This window comes from Pollicipes pollicipes, unplaced genomic scaffold (genome assembly GCF_011947565.3).
Source record: "Pollicipes pollicipes isolate AB1234 unplaced genomic scaffold, Ppol_2.1 Scaffold_7231;HRSCAF=8579_pilon_pilon_pilon, whole genome shotgun sequence".
Taxonomy (NCBI): domain Eukaryota; kingdom Metazoa; phylum Arthropoda; class Thecostraca; order Pollicipedomorpha; family Pollicipedidae; genus Pollicipes; species Pollicipes pollicipes.
Window position 1 is genome coordinate 5,479,642 of NW_023597034.1, and position 18,516 is coordinate 5,498,157.

Sequence of the window (18,516 nt, forward strand, 5' to 3'; positions counted from 1 at the left end):
CTTTCAAGGTATACATTGCTGATTCCTTTTGAAGAGCCTTCTAAAGGATCACGACGATTTTGTCTTGTGCAAGGAGGATTGATACCTTGGAGCAAGATCATTGCATCTGTTGGTGCTTCAACAGTCCCTTCAAAATGAGACATGTATACACACTTGAAATGAATAAAGTTCAACAGTTTGGCTCATTCTAATTAATAAAAACAGGTAGAGGAATTAACGGCGGTAGATTTGAATGTTCGCGAGACGGCCTTGTTATTATGACCAGATTAAGTATGTCTATCTCGAATTAATACAGGGTCATTAGATGTGAGCCATGGCAAGATATACAAAAGCGATTGCCACGCTTTAAGATTTCTCACAGGCTCTTTTTGGCAAAAGTAACCATAAACAAGTTTTGGCATGTGTACCCTGGAATGAAAAATAAGATTGGCCCGCGTATGCTGGATTTTTGGAACACTTTCCGTGCGGGGGCGAGTAAGGGCCTTCAAATTGGGGTGCGGGTCGAATGCGGTTATCACAAAAAGAAAAAAAAAATGTGCGGCTTTGTGGCAGCAAAAAATTGGTTTCCTATGCAATTTCTTTTAGGGCACTGCAATCTTTCTCTCTTGGGTTCAAGTGTATGCCACATGCTACCACGTGATAAGTGCATACGAGCAGTTTTCACAGGCTACAAAAAGTAGCCTGTGAAAAACTTTTGGGAAGGTGTAGATTTGTATTAGCGCAATCCCACCTTGCCCAATAATCTGCACAACACCACACTTATCGCATTGGGGCGTCTTTTCCTTCCCTACGGTAATACCACCGGTGTAGTTGGTGCGTTTGAGTAACAGTACAACTTTAGGTAATAGGATGTCTGAGTGGAAACGGATGACAAGGCGGCCATAATTATTCAATCTGCCATCTCGCAACACAGCTGTCAAACTCCCTAAATTTCGAGGGACAACGAACAGCCACCCCATCCAGTTTACTTTACTTACCTCGCGTAAAGATGCCTATGGTACACGAGGAACGGGTCTCGCTAGTGCCAATACCCGCCAAAATATCGGCGGCGGGTTTTTTCGAATCAATATCATTACTGCTCTGATGCTTTCCGCGATGCTTCTATTCCTCGGCAAGCGAGGATACGTGGCATACAGAATAACACCACGCACTATAGATGTGCGTATAAAGGCTCGTTTCCGAGTCAAAGCATCATCCTCATCTTGACATTATCATTGCGCTGCGTCGTCACATTGCATGCATTACTACGTCGTCATTGCAACATCATCATTGCAGGCACTGCATGGGTTCTGTTGATGGTAGCTGCATCAGCTGGGGCCTGTGTCCCAAAATGTGTCTGGATTTGAGGCTGTTGAAGGCATTTACGACTGATTTGAGCAAGAACCAGGCTATTGCCCCGTTCGCCATGTCCACACTGATGACACAGGTCTGGCTCGGAGCCAGAGGCGACACCAGACATGAGGTACGTGCGTGGTAACGAGCTCTGCCCACCGTGCTGCTGACTCAAATTGTTCAAGTACTCCAGTATTGTCTCAGACTGCCCCGTACACGCACAAGTACTGTCTCAGACTGCCCCGTACAAGTACTGTCTCAGACTGCCCCGTACAAGTACTGTCTCAGACTGCCCCGTACAAGTACTGTCTCAGACTGCCTCGTACACGTACATGCACGAAGCACGGTGAACGTTTTGCGTTTGATGGGTGGCGGCAATGCCTTCTGAAAATACAATTACATTTTGCATTATTGTCTTCTTTTCCCCAGGTGGCCACGGTCCTAGACATAAAGACGAGTGCCGGCAGCAGCTTTTTGACATGCTACAAAAGCGCACTCAGTGACTTCACCTGCGGTTCTGGTAACATCACCAACCTCGTGTTTAATCGGATGTACATCAAACGACGGTTCAAAATCAATTCGGGATTTAAGGATCTGTTGCACGAGTACTTCCATGCTGTCGTGAACAAGTTTTCACTCACGGGGCAGGCGGCCTACGAAATAAACACCGGCGTAGCCAAGGCAACGGGAAACCGCATCCAGAACCTTGTCTCACAGAGTGCTTTGCGCTTCAAGTTGGTCCTGCTCAGTGCAGTTTACTTCAAGGGCCTGTGGCTAACCCCATTTGATATGACCGTGAAGGGACCGTTTCTCACGGCCTCAGGAAACAAGCAGGTCGACATGATGAAGCTTTTTACCCGGGTGCCGTATGTAAAGATGTCTGATTTTGATGCGATCTCCTTGCCGTACACGGACGAAAACTATGTTATGCTGATCTTGCGTCCACTGACACGAAATATGGCTGCCGTTTCACGTCTGAAGTACTCCCTGGACATTCTTGACGTCGCCGTTATCATGCAGCGTTTGCGTTCGTCGTCTGTTCAGATAACCATGCCTCGTTTCAAGATAAGAGCAGGTGGCTTTCTAAACAGAACCATGCTGCAGTTGGGAATTCGCAAAGTCTTTACGCGAGAGGCAGACCTGAGTAACATTACGGATAAGTTCCTTGCTGTCGGCCTCATTATCCACAAGGTGTTTATTGAGGTGACAGAGGAAGGTACCGAAGCTGCAGGAGCGGGTGCCGTCACTGACGTGCTGCCTCGACCCGTTCAGTTTATGGCAGATCGTCCCTTCTTTGCCATTGTCTGGAACAGAAAACACAAGATCAACTTGTTCTCTGCGTACGTGGCTTCACCATAGACGCATGGCTATGATGATGCACACTTTTCTGAGACGAGGCATAGTACTTACATTTGTATTGCGTGGATCGCATTAAACATGCAAACCCGACGTCACACATTCCGGAATAAACGGGTGGAAAGCTGGGACCCTTCTCTGACAAAGTTTTTGTATCATTTATGTTTAACCTTACCGATGCTTTTCTGGCAAATCTAGGGAAGCTGTTTGCTACTCGCAAACAATGTTCTAACCCACCGTTTGAGTTGAACACTTCTGTCCTCTGCACCACTGTTGAAAGGAATGTTACTATCTTTGTCTTTTGATTTCTTGGGTTTTCATTGGAGTGTATGGGGGACTGTAGTGTGTGTGGCTATCTGCACTAACGTGGGTGATCTGGTGCCTTAGAAATATACGTTTTTGCGAAAATGTTATCTGTTTTTTACATTCCACCACTTTATAAACCCTTTGTTTTTGAATTTTTGGACATGTTGGCTCACAAAACATGAAACCAGGTTCGATATACCGACCATGCGCAATGCTGAGATAGTCGTGGTGCCTGTTGAAGTTTTGCAATGAGAGAACATTTTCGACGAAGAAGACAATTTTGATTTGGCCTGGACAAGAGACAATGCAATGCAATCCATGACAGAATTTTGAATCATCACGCCAGCATGCCTGTGTCTTCTTGAAGGTTAGCAGCCAAAGCAACTAGCATGATGAGTCCTTGGCTCGAATTTCTTTCTGAGTAAGGAAGAACGAAAGTACTGCGCAAAAGCAACCCAAGTCAGCAGCTTCTTTTGCGTTGAGCTATAATCACGTAGAGCGCTTGGCGATCTGTGTGACTCAGCAATGGCTCTGACGATCTGTGTGACTCAGCAATGACTCTGTCCTCAACGTCCTGCTCTTAAAGAGTGTGGCGTCAATGCAGTCGTCGGGAGGGTCTGCGTCCATAGCCTAGGCCTGTTAAGGTCAGTTGAAGATATTGGTCGCGAGATAACGGGTGCACTAGAGCACAGTCATTAAGTATAATATCTCTGGAGCAATATCAAGAAGGCGAGCACAAATTGCTTGTTCTCCGGACAATTCAATAACTACGCGTATGGACCAACAACCCATACGGAGTCGAAATGTCCATCCTGTCCGGGGCTTTGTCGTTCGTCGGTCTCGTTCCTCCTCGAGCCTTGTTCAGAGCTATACGGCGAATATCTTGCAGAGAACTGCCTGGGTTAGCAGAGAAGACGTGTCCTTCTAACGCATGACTAAGTCAGTTGTCACCAATATGTCGCATACTTCATCAGCTAGGCTGTTGTGATCTGCAATAATGATCGGTCTGCTTCGCCATCAACGAGCTCAGAGTATTGATCAGGAAGATGTATTTACCGTGTTTGGCAGGTTCATAGACAATGACCAGTTTTCTCACGGCTGCAGATGTACAGCAGCCGTGGCATCAAGGAATTTCTTTGGCTGTTCGGACAGATACGAGCCTCATACCCTACCAAGCCAGCTCCTATGCTTCCCCACCCGCTACTGCTACAGAAATGATGTTCACTATCCAACATTCAATATCTTTGTCATGTACGGTTCCTATCTTTACGGAGAATATATCCCAGATCACGCGTTCATGAAATATAACCTGCCGACTCGTTTTGAATGCAGCGTATTTTAGAAATGCGGAGGCAAAGCAACTCAGTTTTATGCACCTGATGCTATAGTACAATAATTTGCGTTGATGCCTGAGACCTGGACACTTCTGCATCTCATGATTTTGCGGGAGGGAAGTGTTGCCATTCAATGCTTTAGGAAACGTGATTCCTTGCGGATGAAACCATTTCCAGAGGAATGTTGCAGCCATTGGACCGCCTGTTTCTCGAACTTATTCAGTTGTGATCGAAAACTCCACATTACCCTCAATATCAGCATTCACAATGTTAAAAGACTAAAGTGCCTCGAGTGCCAGTAATAACGGTCGTGTACCATCCATTTTACACCAGGCGTAGGAGAGTGATTATGTAGGGCAGAATCACGCCACGTTGTTGCCGAAGGTTATCATCAAGGCCAAGTGATATCGAGGTCATTTGATGTCAAGCCAGTTCAAGTCAGTGTCATATCAGTATATTGGATTGTAATTTTATAATTTCAGCCAAGTCTGTTCGAGAGAGGTAAAATCGTCTAGTGATTCTCGCTTCATCTTCGCCTAACGCTAGCGTGACATCACTAGTGAGAAGACTGAGACTTCAACACCCTGCGGCCTGCCACAAGCGAAACGTAATACTAATACTGAGGAGCCATCGGAAAATCAAAATATTCACACGGATTATGAAAAGCCGCTAGCACCAGGGGCATATCACCAGCAGTCCGATAGCTTAAATTTTTGTCGTTGCAAATATCGCGATGTGCTCTGCAAACATATGCGGGAAATCTTTAAAATCCAACGTCACGTGAAGTGAAGATGTGCACACGAGACTTTTTCGCAAAAGGGTCGTAAGAATATGGGGCTGACTTTGTACAACAAACGAAAAAACTATTAGTGGGAGATGCAGGTGACTAACTAACCGATCGCGTGGAATTTAAGGACGGGTATGACAACGTACGTGACAATCTCAACACGCGCTCAGGCGGGGGTGGGCCAGATTGACACCCCTCCCCCCGAAGATTTTCCTGAATGGTTTCCGAACGACGTGGCGTAGCCGTGCCAAATTTGGGATAGCTGTAGACAATTCAATAGCGGATAGTTTTGAATAATAAATTTGGATGTACCTTGTAAGGTCGCTGACCTATGGCAGATGAAAATCGAGCCATGGTTCCAGCGAAGGCAATTCTAGGGGAACCGTCCAATCTATTGCAACAACGGAATGGTATACGAAGCCACACATATCTGAGATGCTTTTTTAGGAAACACAGATATTAAATGGGGAAATTACGTTGACCTAAGTTCAGGTATGAAGGTCAGTTGGAAATGATGGTAAATTAATGATGATGGTAAAATGATGTAAAAAGTAAAATGACGATAAATCAAACCATGGTCAAAACCAAACCCATTTCATTACTCTAAAGCTCGCTGTATGGAATAGCTTTGATGCTCATTTTGATATTTTTAGCAGCAGGAACCGCATTATACATCTTCCATGGACTTCTCAGAAGTCAGAATAGGTGATTGGTCTAAGATGACCGAAGTCGACATCTTGTTTCTTCAAGAGCATACTGCCAAGCGTAATCTTTATCGCTTATTCAAATGCAAAACTGCAAGCAGTATTGTATGATTTTGGTCACATGGCCTTCAGAAGGTCAAACAAGGTCACTGACCTTAAATGAGCTTGTGACCACTTGCTTAGAAACGGTTATCTAGGTTCTAGGGGCACTTTGGAGACAAACCTGCAAATTGACGTTGTTTGACCTTAGTTGACCCGAAGATCATAACCTAGAAACCTCAAACTCTGACCTAAGTTAGTCTACATACCGGTCAACGCGCCCTGTAATTTAATGTTCATATCTTTCTTAGTTCCCGGGATCTCAGGGGGGTTAAATTGAATCCCCCCTCCCCGTGATTGTGCCGCCACTGGTGGTGCCAGTGTGTGGCGAAAGTGGCCAGTCTCCTGTCTGCTGCAGTACAAACTGCTGTGTTAGGTCTGTGCCTGCCTGCGAGCCCGGCCCTACTCGTTCCGTTCCTGTCCACATAGCTGCTGTGCTCGAGACGTACGTAATGTCCCCATACAGCGGTGCTCGACCCATGCCTATCTACCTTCCGACGTGCGCGGTTTGTAACTATTTGTGGTGGAGCTCGTGCTCGGTCCACACCTGCTCTGCATTCCGGCGTGCTCAGTCCGTACCTGCCTGTGGGGCCTGCCGTGCTCGGTCCGTATCTGTTCGCGGGGTCGGCAGCGCTCCGTCCCCATCTGTCTGCGTCGCCATCGCAAGTGTCGAGCCACGTATGTTGTGCTCTTGAGACGTTTATGCGCTTTATTATGTTTAAAGAAATGCCACACCTCTGAGACACGTTCTCAAAAAAATGTTATAGTGAAACCTCATGAATAGTTACGTCTTAAAATGACACTTAGGAGTACCACTGTAGCACCGTCAAGACATAATAGGGATACCCATTTTACTTCTTTGCAAGTCCAAATTACGATGCCAACGCTTCTGTCCTGCAGTCGCAACCGCCGTCGCCGTGGTAACCAACGTGCGCGCCCTTACTGGTGCGAATGAAATAACGTTTGTGGTTGGCCCAAAGAGCAAGGGACTGTTACCGAGATGCGCTTTGGTTGATGTTTGAACCAGTGCGTTGCATGGATCATGGGATACTCCCATTTCAAACGTCAATATTCGCCTCGAAAAGAACCACTCGTGAGCGCCATAGGGGAGAAACCAAGCCCAAGGTATGACGTTTCGCTGAATTTGCAGAGTAACCGCCTCACATTCGCATATCTCTCTGTCTAAATTGTGTTTCAAGCTGTGGTAGCAATTATTACACATACGTTTTGACAAAGTCTCGCGTTGCAGGTTTATTTTCTCTAAATGAACAGAATATAGAGTGCGCGGCATTCGCCGCGACTTGGTATTTGAGTCAGTAACTTGCGTAAGTACATAGACGGATGCCTCCTTTTAGCCAGAACTGTACTCAGGGTGATGCACTTTACTTAACTTTGACTTGAGTTCTTAGCGGGATGGTTAAAGCGGGCTAAACTCATTTATGGCCAGGTTCCTGCCCCATTCACTGCCTGTACACTGCAGATAGACCAGATGCCACAAATGTTAATGGACACTCTTTGTAAGGCACAAGTTTTTTAATCCTGGTGCCGTTTACAACTCTATGTACCACACCTATCTGCAAGCGCATCTAATTTGGATAAAATATGGATTTGATGGTGATCACTGTTGCCATGTCACAACAATAGAGGCATCATGGAATGTGTGCTTGCTTCCATACGCTACAAATTTTATTCCTTCTGCTTGCATTTGTGGGGAACATAGCAGTGCGGAGCAGTTGTGGACCTCTCCTGCAATGGAACAGGCTGACGCTCATGCTGCAGACCTTCCTGCGCATGCAGCTTTACGTGCTGTGTGAGAAGGACACTGCGCAGTGTGGCAAGGGCGCCAACAGGCAGAACCGGAAAATACTGAAGGATGTCTCCGTGTGCAAATTTGAGCTTCACGTAGCGTTTTGTACCAGAAAGTTAGGTTAGACTCCAGTCCCAAAAGCTTTCTTGTAGCCGGCTATCACCGCCACCCAAACCCGAAGTGGCTGCGCACAGCGGCTAGATGCCAACAGCACGTGAATCCACTCCATAACTTCCCCTGACTGATCGTCTTTAGCCCTTTTTGCGTCCATTTCATCGTTGCCTTGCTGTATTTTGCGGTTTTACCATTGTAAATGGCTAAAATCTGGCATCTATCCACCTGCCTGGAGCGTTTTGTAAATACACTGATAATGACGGGAACTGGTGATCCGCGGGTGGTTTCGAGTCTTGATGATCGACATTGTCGACAATGAAAACTACTTGGATGGAACAGCTGCTTTGTGTTGTCTCGTGGTGGGTATCGTGTAACACACATCTATGTACGCATCGTGTATCATAAATCTGGTATCGCGTGGCGTCAGAGGGCGGGCACTGGGGCGGAGGAGGCTTAGCGGCAGGAGAGTGTCACCCTCGTTGCCTCACGCTTCGGGTTCTTAGATGGTTCGGGGGAGGTGGGTTTTAGGTAGAAGACAAGCCAGATGTGGTCAAAAGAGAAACGCATGCTGGTGCGCGAAACTGCGTCTTCTCTCACCACCCTGGGCTGGCCTGCCGTTGGGTTCCTCCATAACCGTGGCACAAGATTGCCCCCCCCCCCCCCTTCCCTCCTCCTCTATCCCCGTCACCACAATCAACAGTCAAATTCCGTGCCCCAGGTATGCATATTGCATGGTGATCAGTCGCTGCGTGTACGTACCTGAACTCCGGCTTACCGCCAATCAAAGTACCATCAGTCACTTCCACAGCTCTCCATCCCTTATTTCTGTGGATGGTCGTTTTCGATCCATTTTCCCCTAAATTACGGCTGGATCCGCTCCTGCTCGCTTGCACATGCTAGCTTGTCAATGCGACAGGCCCCTGCATCGCGGTTTAATCTATATAACTTATTGATTGAGACGCCGTGGAACATTCATGACGGGTGTCCATGTGCGCCCCCGCTCGTACCATGATGAATCACCCGCTAGATGGCAGGAGGTCCGCGCGCAGACGCCGAGAACAATAGCTGAACCCAAGAATGGCCAATCCCGTACTGACTTCATCCCTGACACTGTCAAGCCATAATGCAGAGCACGAGAACTATCTGTGGTGCCGTTCTTTTTAACCCGAACAACGTCAGCGATAGGCTGCTGAAGCTCTGTGCGTTTTACACGAAAGGCAGCAAGCTTCAATAATTACATCTACCCCAACCCTAGGCATAGTTTAAAAAGCCGCGATGATGTGCCCATAGATTGTTATGTGTACAAAGCACCACGGGCAGTGCGCGCGCCGGTGTGACCCTGGTTAATGGATGATTGTGTTTTGGCGGCGGTCACCACTCGTTCAGGCCTCCGTTGTAGCACGTGGGCCTCGTAACGACCTTTGCGACCTTTGCTGGTGAAATACAGCTCCCCATAATACTACAAATTCAGCTCGGACAAAAAAAGCACAACAAATTTGCGACCAAACCCAGCGTAGGCTGCTTGTCGACCTCCGCACAGGCGCAAGAACAGCAAAGGATCTCCTACGTTGGGGGACCGTAGCAATTTTTCTGTACCTTTTTCGGTTAACAGTCATGAAGCGAGGGCTAGAATTTAAGGATGCTGGGCGGGGGCCCATTCCTCCCTTGAACCTGTGCCTTAAGCAGGCTATTCACTTCCCACACCAATTGAAATGTGCTGGCTTTGCGGAACGCACACTCCCAAAGCGCATGATCATGCTTGTCATTTAATTTCACCTGGTCAGCGCGTGGGAAGGTTTACCTACCAGTAATGAGCTACTTGAGCTACTGGCAAAAAAGTAGCCCCATGTTCAGGCTGTCAATCTCCAATAGTTCATTTATGAACGTAATCTCTTTTCATACAGATTGCGTTAGAACCGCTTGACATATGAACTTGCATTTAGCACGTCATGATACTGCCAATTAAGTTACACAAATTCGGATGCCTGGTTATGTTCTCTTACCCTCAGAAGTTTGAGGATTATTGGCACGAAGGCAGTACGATGTCTCAGCCGTCCATCTCTTGTGAAGTTCGTCCAAACGCGTGTTCAATTTCGACGCAGATTCAATTGTAATGGGTGGCTGCATAACCTTGCAAAGCATATATTAACAATGGACGCTAGGTTTTACGCGATTGGGTCTCTGCTCATATGCTGGTGCCGAAAACAATTTGCTCATTATCGATATGAACAAGGCTAGATGTTCTAGCTGTCTTGTCCTATATAATTATTGTGTGTACGTTTTCACTTTTCATGCCGTTGCATTTTAAGGTTAATGACAATGTAGTGGTTTTGAACTTAAGCTAGACCTTCCAAGCACACTATCATACTCGACATAAGATCATACGTAATGGGCTCGATGGACATGTGCATCCCCCGTTGACATTTTGTTCATCATCTGCACGAAGATTTCCGATGTTCCGCCTGCCCCGCAGCTTTAAGCCCCACGGCTAGCGGCCGCACCGCGTTCAAGTCTCCGCACCAATGACGTCACCGCCCTAAAAGAGCAGGTGAAAAGCCGACTTATGACAAACCCCACGCGCGGAATTCCCCTGCCTTCACCTGACATGATACATCATACGTTGGCTTGATAATGTGTAGATTATACGCGCTTGTCAATCCCGGATGGGCGGTGAAGCCTGTTCTGAACAATTGCAAGCAATATGACCTCCCATGACTTCGGAGGAATGAATTGTAGTCTGAGAAGTAAACGATCACCACCTATTCCTCAATGATAACGCCATCCAAGTCAGCAATTCACTTGGGGACGGATCGAAGGAAGACGAAAAAGCTCTAGAAAGACCCAGATTTCTCCAACCGGTTCGGAAATCCTTCCGCTTTACCGCGTTACAAAACATGTAAACGCCCAGCGTGCATCGAGTGAAAGCATTCTAGCTTGCTTGTTCTCATTCAAAGGTCGTTATATTTTGCGTGCTACGGGTCAGACGTTGGTGAACGCCCGTCCGATGGTGGGCACAGGCATTTCCGTCAGTCACACATGCCGTGCAAAGGTCGCATGACGCCACCATCTAGTGATCGACACTCGCCCGTGCGCTGCGACCGCTCAAGCCGCTGACAGTTGGACTACAGACTGGGGTGTCATCGAGGGGGTGAACCTCTTGGAATCAGCTGAGACAAAGTTTGTCCTTGGCACACGGATTAATGATAAACTTGCAGGTCTGTCGCACCGCACCAATGTTGAGAGTCGTGAGACGAGAGCAGTTTTTCTTGATAGGCCAAGAAAACCGCGTTCAGTACTAGCGCCAACTATTTTACGCACTGCGTCCATCCTTCAGCAAGCTTCGAAGCTACCACTTTCCACATTTCTGGTACTTGGTGGATTAAGTATTGCAGTCATCGACACCATAGGTGAGAAAAAAATATTATTGAATTATCATTGTTCACAGCGTTAAATGGCTTTCCATTGCTGCTAACATCAACTGATTGGTCAAAACACCTGAAGGTGTGTCTTTTTGACAAACGGAAAAGACGAACTTCCCTCAACAAGGACATGACGAATTGTGCCGGCAGTGTGTTCCATGCAGCGACTTAACGGCTGCTTCCTTCATTCTATTGGCTTCCAAAAACAAAAATATTTTTCCAATAGCTTCAAATATTTAATACTCGATATGCACTCGACCACTCATATTGCTGACGTATTGGCTGACGTGTAATGCGAGGTGTGCGTGCATTGGCTGAGGTGAGCTGAAGGTTGGGTGATGTGGAAAGGTGGTTTTGATTTAATATAGCTCAAAATCCGGGCTTTTTAAAAATGAATACCATTGACTTTATCGAACAAAGAATATTGTTTTGAACATATTGATGTGGCAAATATTGACTGATTGGAGGTAAAATTTGTGGAACTAACTGCAGGAACCCAACTTTCGCGTTCACCGTTCCTTGCAGCGTATCGATGGGTTCTTGTCGCAGTGGCACCCCCATTATGCGCATTTATCACTCATCACCTATCTCATTTTGAGTGTTTAAAAAAAAACTTGCATGGGCTGACCGCGGGTGGCCGTGGGCTGTCTTGACAAACATAATTGTCTACAACATCAGAGGCTGTCATCAAAAATCCACACCAGCATCCTCCAATGCTATGTCATCCATCAACGGCCACTTCACGGTATATCAAGACAATGTCTTGTTTCTTATACCTTCTGTCTTATTCGTGCCATAAGATGGCAGTCAATGCAATGCCGACTTCTGTCCTGTGTTTGTGTTCAAATTTGCACCTGAAAAACTAGAGAGATTCAGATGAAATCACTCGGAACAGCAACCATTCTACAGATGGGTGTAGGAATGCAAACATGCATCATGTTACGCGTTTATCGTCATTGCACGCGCAAAATAAGGGTCTCAAAAGGGAAACTGTGCTCAGTTTACTATTCTGCCCATTTGATCTCTCCAGTAAATCATGTCAAATCATGTGGCTGAAGTGGCTGCGCACAGCGGCTAGAATCCACTCCATAACTTCCCCTGACTGATCGACTTAAGCCCTTTTTGTGTCCATCTCATCGTTGCCTCGCTGTATTTTACGGTTTTACCATTGCAAATTGCGTCGGCTCATTGCGCGAACAAATTGTGTCGGATGATCATCAACATGCTTGAGGCAAAGGTGTGAAAACTAGAAATTGTGTAGGATGTACACCAGCTTGTGGGATGTATTGGTAATGTTCCAGTCAACGCGCTACGGCTGGTTGTCCTAAAATATTGGATAATAATTACACAATAGCACTGTACCCAACACTGAAACAGCAGGTCCAAGGAGAATCAGAGGCTGTCAGTATCATAACAGTTATTTCACAGGTTGTCATTTGACATCAGTGTCATTTTGCATAGCATTCATGCACTAAATCGGCTCAGAACATGATTTTTTGGTTTGGCCATGCTGGCAAGTGCACAGCATATTGATCTTTTGAATTCCCACGTTCATGTTACAGCATGCGTGCTGTCCCTCGCTATTTCAGCTGAATCTCTCCAGCTTTTTACTTGTAGAGTTGCACAAATAGGCACTTGCAGGCAGGCGTTTAAGAACATGCCATGTGTATCATGATGCATAAGGTATGCAAAACAAAGTGCAGTACTTATTTACTGCTTGGATGCCGCCACTGGTTGACTGTTGATGTCGAATGACAATACCAACCTCTGACCGCTGTCTTTGACTGGCTGATTCAACGTGAGGTTTCTATGTTGTTCTTCAGTTATTGCGCAATAGCTTGAAAAATCAGCTATCGCATGCTGTGTGAAACATTGTGAGCATCTTGTTAAACATCCTACGCAATGTCCAGTCTCCGCACCGAGGGCTCAAATACACTGACAATCATCCCGTACAATTCCTGGTACGATGAACTATACAACATACTGTAATGATAAAGCAAAATGAACAGAGCAGCAAAATAGGCACATTTAGTTAATTCAGCAAACCGTGTTTAGGTAGGGGACGAAGGCAAACGCACAGCATTATGCTGTTTTGAGAGTATACACTCATGTTACATATTGTTTACCGTTTTTAATAATTTTTGCTCAGCCTCTGAAGTTTTCAATTGCTGAGATGAAAAATAATGGGATAGAAGCTGGCATTGGACATTTTGTTGGCATCGATTAGACATCAGGCCTAACACAAATCTCCATTAAGTTATTGCTTGGAGGTCATCAAAAACTGTCACTATTTTACTGCTTGGAGATCATCAATTTTTCATGTTTCTGTTGATTGAAGACTGCTGACCGCTGCCTTTGACGAGCTGTTTCAACTAAGAGTGCCGATGTTGTTCTGTAGTTATAAGTAAAGTTTGTAAAAACATCGAAAGCACATGGAGTGAAAAAAAACATTTTCCGGCTCGTTTTCTTTGCAAGAGCATCAGCTAATTGCTTTGCAAGAGCAATTAGCTCTCTTTATCATTTCTCCCGCATCTAACCAGTTTTCCACCCCTAGAGTTTAATAAAAACATAGGACAGAGGACGGCTTTGAACATTGTTTTGTATCTAGGACACAGACAAGTACAGTGCAAAACATTGTGTCCTTCAATGTTCACATGCTATGAATGGCTGAAATTTATAAGCAGTCACAACTTCTGTTCATTGTTTTTGAGTAAGTGTTGCGACGCGAGGTGAAGATGTCGCTATTGTTATGCAATACCTCTTCAGAAATATTTGGGGGAAACGAGCCATCGCATGTTTAAAAGGTTGTCTTAACCTCTTAGTAGTCTCTACGCAATGCACAACGTGCGACATCCAGCAATGACACAAAATAACCGTGAACTTCACACTGGTGAACAACGTTTTACGAACGATGGCACTGTGTATGCACGGCACAAAACATCAGGATGCTTAAAGAAGAAGTAATCTCAGTTTGTCATAAATTTTGACCACACAGTTGGCAGTAAAAAACTGTTTTTTTCGTATTGGTGGGTGGCAGTTCCCTCCCCCAGTGCCATGAATCATATACGCAAGTCTTATGGATTCATCAGAGAACGTTTTTGAAATATGTGTAAAGAGGAACGCTCCCTTAAAAGTTCTTTGCGACCAGAAAATGTGTGCATTATCTTTGGTGATAAAACGGTTTGCGTCAAAATAACGGTGGATATTATCGCTGAACTTTTAAAACCTGTCTTGCTGCTACTACAAGCATAATGGCAGTACCATAACTGGTCGCCACGATGTAGGTCCGTCCAATGCTGGAGGGCGCAGGCCAGGCCGCTGACACAATCCTCGGTTGGCTGCTCACTCAGCCAATTAGTAACTCACACAGCTTTCGGTTAGTGGATACCAAGCCTTGCTTAGCCCACGGCCTCGTCAGTATCACATTTTACTGCGGAGACTGCGTCATTACATAGACACGTAGCACTAAGCCACCGAGTAACGGTGCATTGGTCCATAGCACGTTCTTCGTTCGAAGACTGCCACTCGAGTGTGATCGTGACTGCCTTCGGAACGCATTGGTGAAGCGGGCCTGCAATGATGCTCTTTGAGCCACCGGTCTGCCTCAAAATTGTGTAGGTATGGCGGTCTGATATCGCAAGTTTAAAGAAGATGATTGAAACCATATAGCGTATTCAAAATGTATAGCGCACACAAAAGTCTTGTAGAAACATTTGGATCTCTTTAAAGGTAAGGAGACTGAACCAGGTCGCCCACATTCCCGCAAGTGAGGCCACCGCGCCGTGCCCGACGCGGGGAGTCCAGTGGGTGGAGCCGAATGGGACGCGGCCTGGACATTTGGTGGTCAGTGTAAGCTGAGGCCGGGCGTCCGCGCTCACCCGATGATTCACCATACGTGTGGGGCTGTAGTTCAAGTGGTGGAGCGCTGGATTATGGTTAGAAGGGTCGAGAAAGGACTAAGACAGGAGTTCATCACGATGTTTTGCTCAGCGAGCACCTCAATCTCGTGCTTTCTGATCTGTATTCGTTTAGATGAATCCACTTGGCCCTCGTAAAATGAAGAGCGTCGGCGATTTAGTTCATGCAGTCATTAAACGCATGATTTTGTCAGTGTATATACTGTAAATTTTAGGTAGAGTTGATCTCGCTGCAGTGTATGGTCTTTATTCCAGCTGTAGTGGGAAGAAATGTGTGAGATATATAAATATATATACATACATATATATATATATATATATATATATATATATATCCATGTGTTTTATATAGGAAAAACATGCCCTCAATAATCGATAAACGACATCCGGCGATTTTTTTGGGAGCTCCTTTACTTTCAGCGGGCCATTTGTCAAACCTTTGCTCTTCCTAGGGGAGCTCTGCCTGAGCCCCTGACAGATGGCTCACATTTCCGGACGCCACCGCATCCTGCCCGACACGTGGTGCCCAGTGGGTGGAGCCAGCGAGGGCGAGATCTCCACATTTGGAGGTTAGTATAAGCTGAGGCCGGACCTCCGCGTTCACCCAACGGGGACGGGGATCGATATCCCGCAGCTATAAAGAACGTGTTTTAAATGACAGGTCGTGTACTGGATACAACTGAGAAACCGGTTTGGTTATCCGATTCTTATTCTCAGCAACTCAATTCATTACAGTCCATGACCTGTAAGATAGCCTACGGGTTATGGGAAACTTGAAGCAGTGCGTTTTTTGCTTAACTTTTTCCCGCACATGTCTCAATAATCAAAACCTTCACATTAGGAGCTGCGGGGTATCGATCCCCGTATCTCTCACATTCTAAGCAAGCGCCTACAACTTGAGCTACATCCCCCTGACCTCTCGTGTCACCGCAGCCGCTTGACGGGTGCTGATACTGACCCTCAAATGTCGAGACGGCACCCCTCGGATCCCTTTACTGGACAAGTTCTGCTGGGCTGGGCGGGGAAAAGCTATTTGGGGAGACCGGGGCTGGCTAAATGCCTGCTTGTTGGCAGGATTTTGGTACTCCCAAAATAAGAAATCGGTGTCCCCCTTATGTTGGTTCCACATTCGCGCATCTATCAGACGCATCTAACTTCAATGACATTCACGCAATATCCCGACGTTCGTATATGTGTGCAAAATATCGTCTTTGAAACGTAGTTAAAGCTTGATGTACGAAACAGCATTCAAGTGCATACAAAAACAGAGGTGTAGTTTCCTATTAGGAGGGAAAGAGTATACAACCACAGCCTGCTATCGAAGTTGGAGAAAAGCATAGAAACAATCCGGAAAGAAAGCGGTTTTCCTACTTTTGAGAGCAGGCTTAGCCATTTTTCCCTGCTCAGTCCTCATAGCTTATGGTACAAAACTGTACATATGAAAAAACAGAGCACAGCTGGAACGGACCATCATCGAAAGACAGAGCTTGCCAGCGCTCGGTTGGCCGATGTGTGGCTCCATTCACTCAAAGCTACAATGTTGGCAGATACGAATAGCCTTTTCTAGGCGAACCTGTTATGCCCTCACATGCCACAGGTCCAAACTGCGCATTAAAACTACGCTTTACTGATCCTTCATGCCTTTTGTCTGTCTTTTTCCATCCTTTTTCTAAAAAAAAATACTTTGCGCCCTTAGAAAGCCGTCTTGGGTGACGATATTGCTGATGTGCCCTTTCTTCAACTCTTGCTGTCGTCTGGTGGTTTGGAACGGTTGAGTGCCTTTTGGGCTCGCGGTTAAGACCTAACTAGAGCCGCTATTTGGCGTTCCACGATACTCACTGTCCGCGTCTTCTCCCTAGCATGCACTGTGGCTTGTAGATACGGGGGAACGTCATCATTAAAGGATGTTCAACAGTGATTGACGCATTGTTACCAGATCTGTCTCGACATTTGTCCCATGACAGTGCCATACAGCCAACACACCCTTCGCAACGAAGGAAAGCAAGCTGCCCTAGCCCCCTGATGGCTCCTCATCGCACCGTTTCAAAACGGCGACTTTTTGAGCTGCGGGGGTATTTATCCCAGTACATTTCGCATGCTTAGCGAGCGCTCTACCGCTTGAGCTGCAGCCCCGCAAATGACGGAGTGTGTTCGGGTGGGATTGCTGCGTCGGCTTTGTCCGACTGTGACCCGATTACGGCGAGGCCTCGCCTCATTGTTCCTTTCACTTGATTACTTTTTCATACGCTAAACAGCATGGTCTTAGTCACGGTAGTCGGCGAAGAACATAAAGGCGATATCCGTGAATTTTTTCCTCTCCGTGGCATGAAAGATGGATGGATAAGCTGTATTAAGAATCCTTCGTAGTGCGGCTTTCCACGGCACACGCATTGGACAAAAAAGGACATTTTGTGAACATTAGATACGGCGATAAAAAAGGCACAACTGATTTGTCTCATTCGCAGGCAAACGACTCGGCAAGTCTTAAAGGCCGAGACGCTAGCAATGGATGAATGGGAACAGATGAATGTCTGATGGTAGTGAATTTGACATGCGCGTTGCTCTGGCAAAACACTGATCGCTCATCATCGTCAGATGTGGCCCGAGCGGCACGCGATGACACCGAAGTACGACCGACCACCCGTTTGTACACTGCCTCGGGTGCACGGATGTCCAACAGAATGCTTCGTATCGTCATTTTGTCCCGTTCGGCGATCATATCATTTTATCCAACTCAAGCAGTGCAGGGGATATACGAATGGGGTTAGATAGGTTGAGGACGATGTGAGTGCCAAAATTCAGTGTTTTTTAACCCCCTGTTTCTGTGCAGCTGAGCAGCCACTCCGGAGAGTCAAGCAGTAGTAAGCAGTAAGGTGGGATAATGTCAGCATCTCTGAAGTTTTTTTTGGTGTCATGCTGGTGTGCATCAATCCAGTCTCTTAATTTAGGGGTTTAACTTTCGAGTCCTGGGGATATGACTACGACGCTCCAGAATCACCAATGCATATCATTTTCACTGAACAAAAAGTTCGAGAATTGAGCATGCCTCACTGATCTGTTACGTTGTACATAACTTGCTACGCTACGTGCGTTCGTTTCTGACTGCGCAGCTCATTTCCTTACATTTTCTCTAAACAGTTCATGTTTTCTATCAAATGTATTCATTTTCATAGATCTTGCAACTGACTGCTACACGTCGTATGACATGCGTTAAAGTAAGCGACACATGCAAATACACCATACCCCAAAAAAGAGACGGAAAATTGAGCTGCAAGAGCACTTTTCCCCAGAAAGGCAGTCACACATCCAGGACCAACTGTGAGAGGTCCTTCATCTTTTGA

General features: G+C 46.3%; 1 protein-coding gene across 1 annotated transcript; it reads left to right on the top strand.

Annotated features, from left to right (window-relative positions):
* Positions 1 to 1,344: 1,344 nt before the first annotated feature.
* LOC119109069 (serine protease inhibitor 42Dd) lies at positions 1,345 to 2,881 on the top strand. Its single transcript, XM_037232610.1, has 2 exons — positions 1,345 to 1,462; positions 1,762 to 2,881. The coding sequence occupies exons 1-2, from the start codon at positions 1,406 to 1,408 to the stop codon at positions 2,689 to 2,691; spliced, it is 987 nt and encodes a 328-aa protein (XP_037088505.1). The 5' UTR covers positions 1,345 to 1,405; the 3' UTR covers positions 2,692 to 2,881.
* Positions 2,882 to 18,516: the final 15,635 nt, after the last annotated feature.

What these genes read in the sequence shown, in the direction of transcription:
- LOC119109069 (XM_037232610.1), top strand. Translation starts at nt 1,406, where the DNA reads ATGTCCACACTGATGACACAGGTCTGGCTCGGAGCCAGAGGCGACACC. An exon ending in GAGGCGACACCAGACATGAG is followed by an intron (nt 1,463 to 1,761) that starts GTACGTGCGTGG and finishes TCTTTTCCCCAG; the next exon opens with GTGGCCACGGTCCTAGACAT.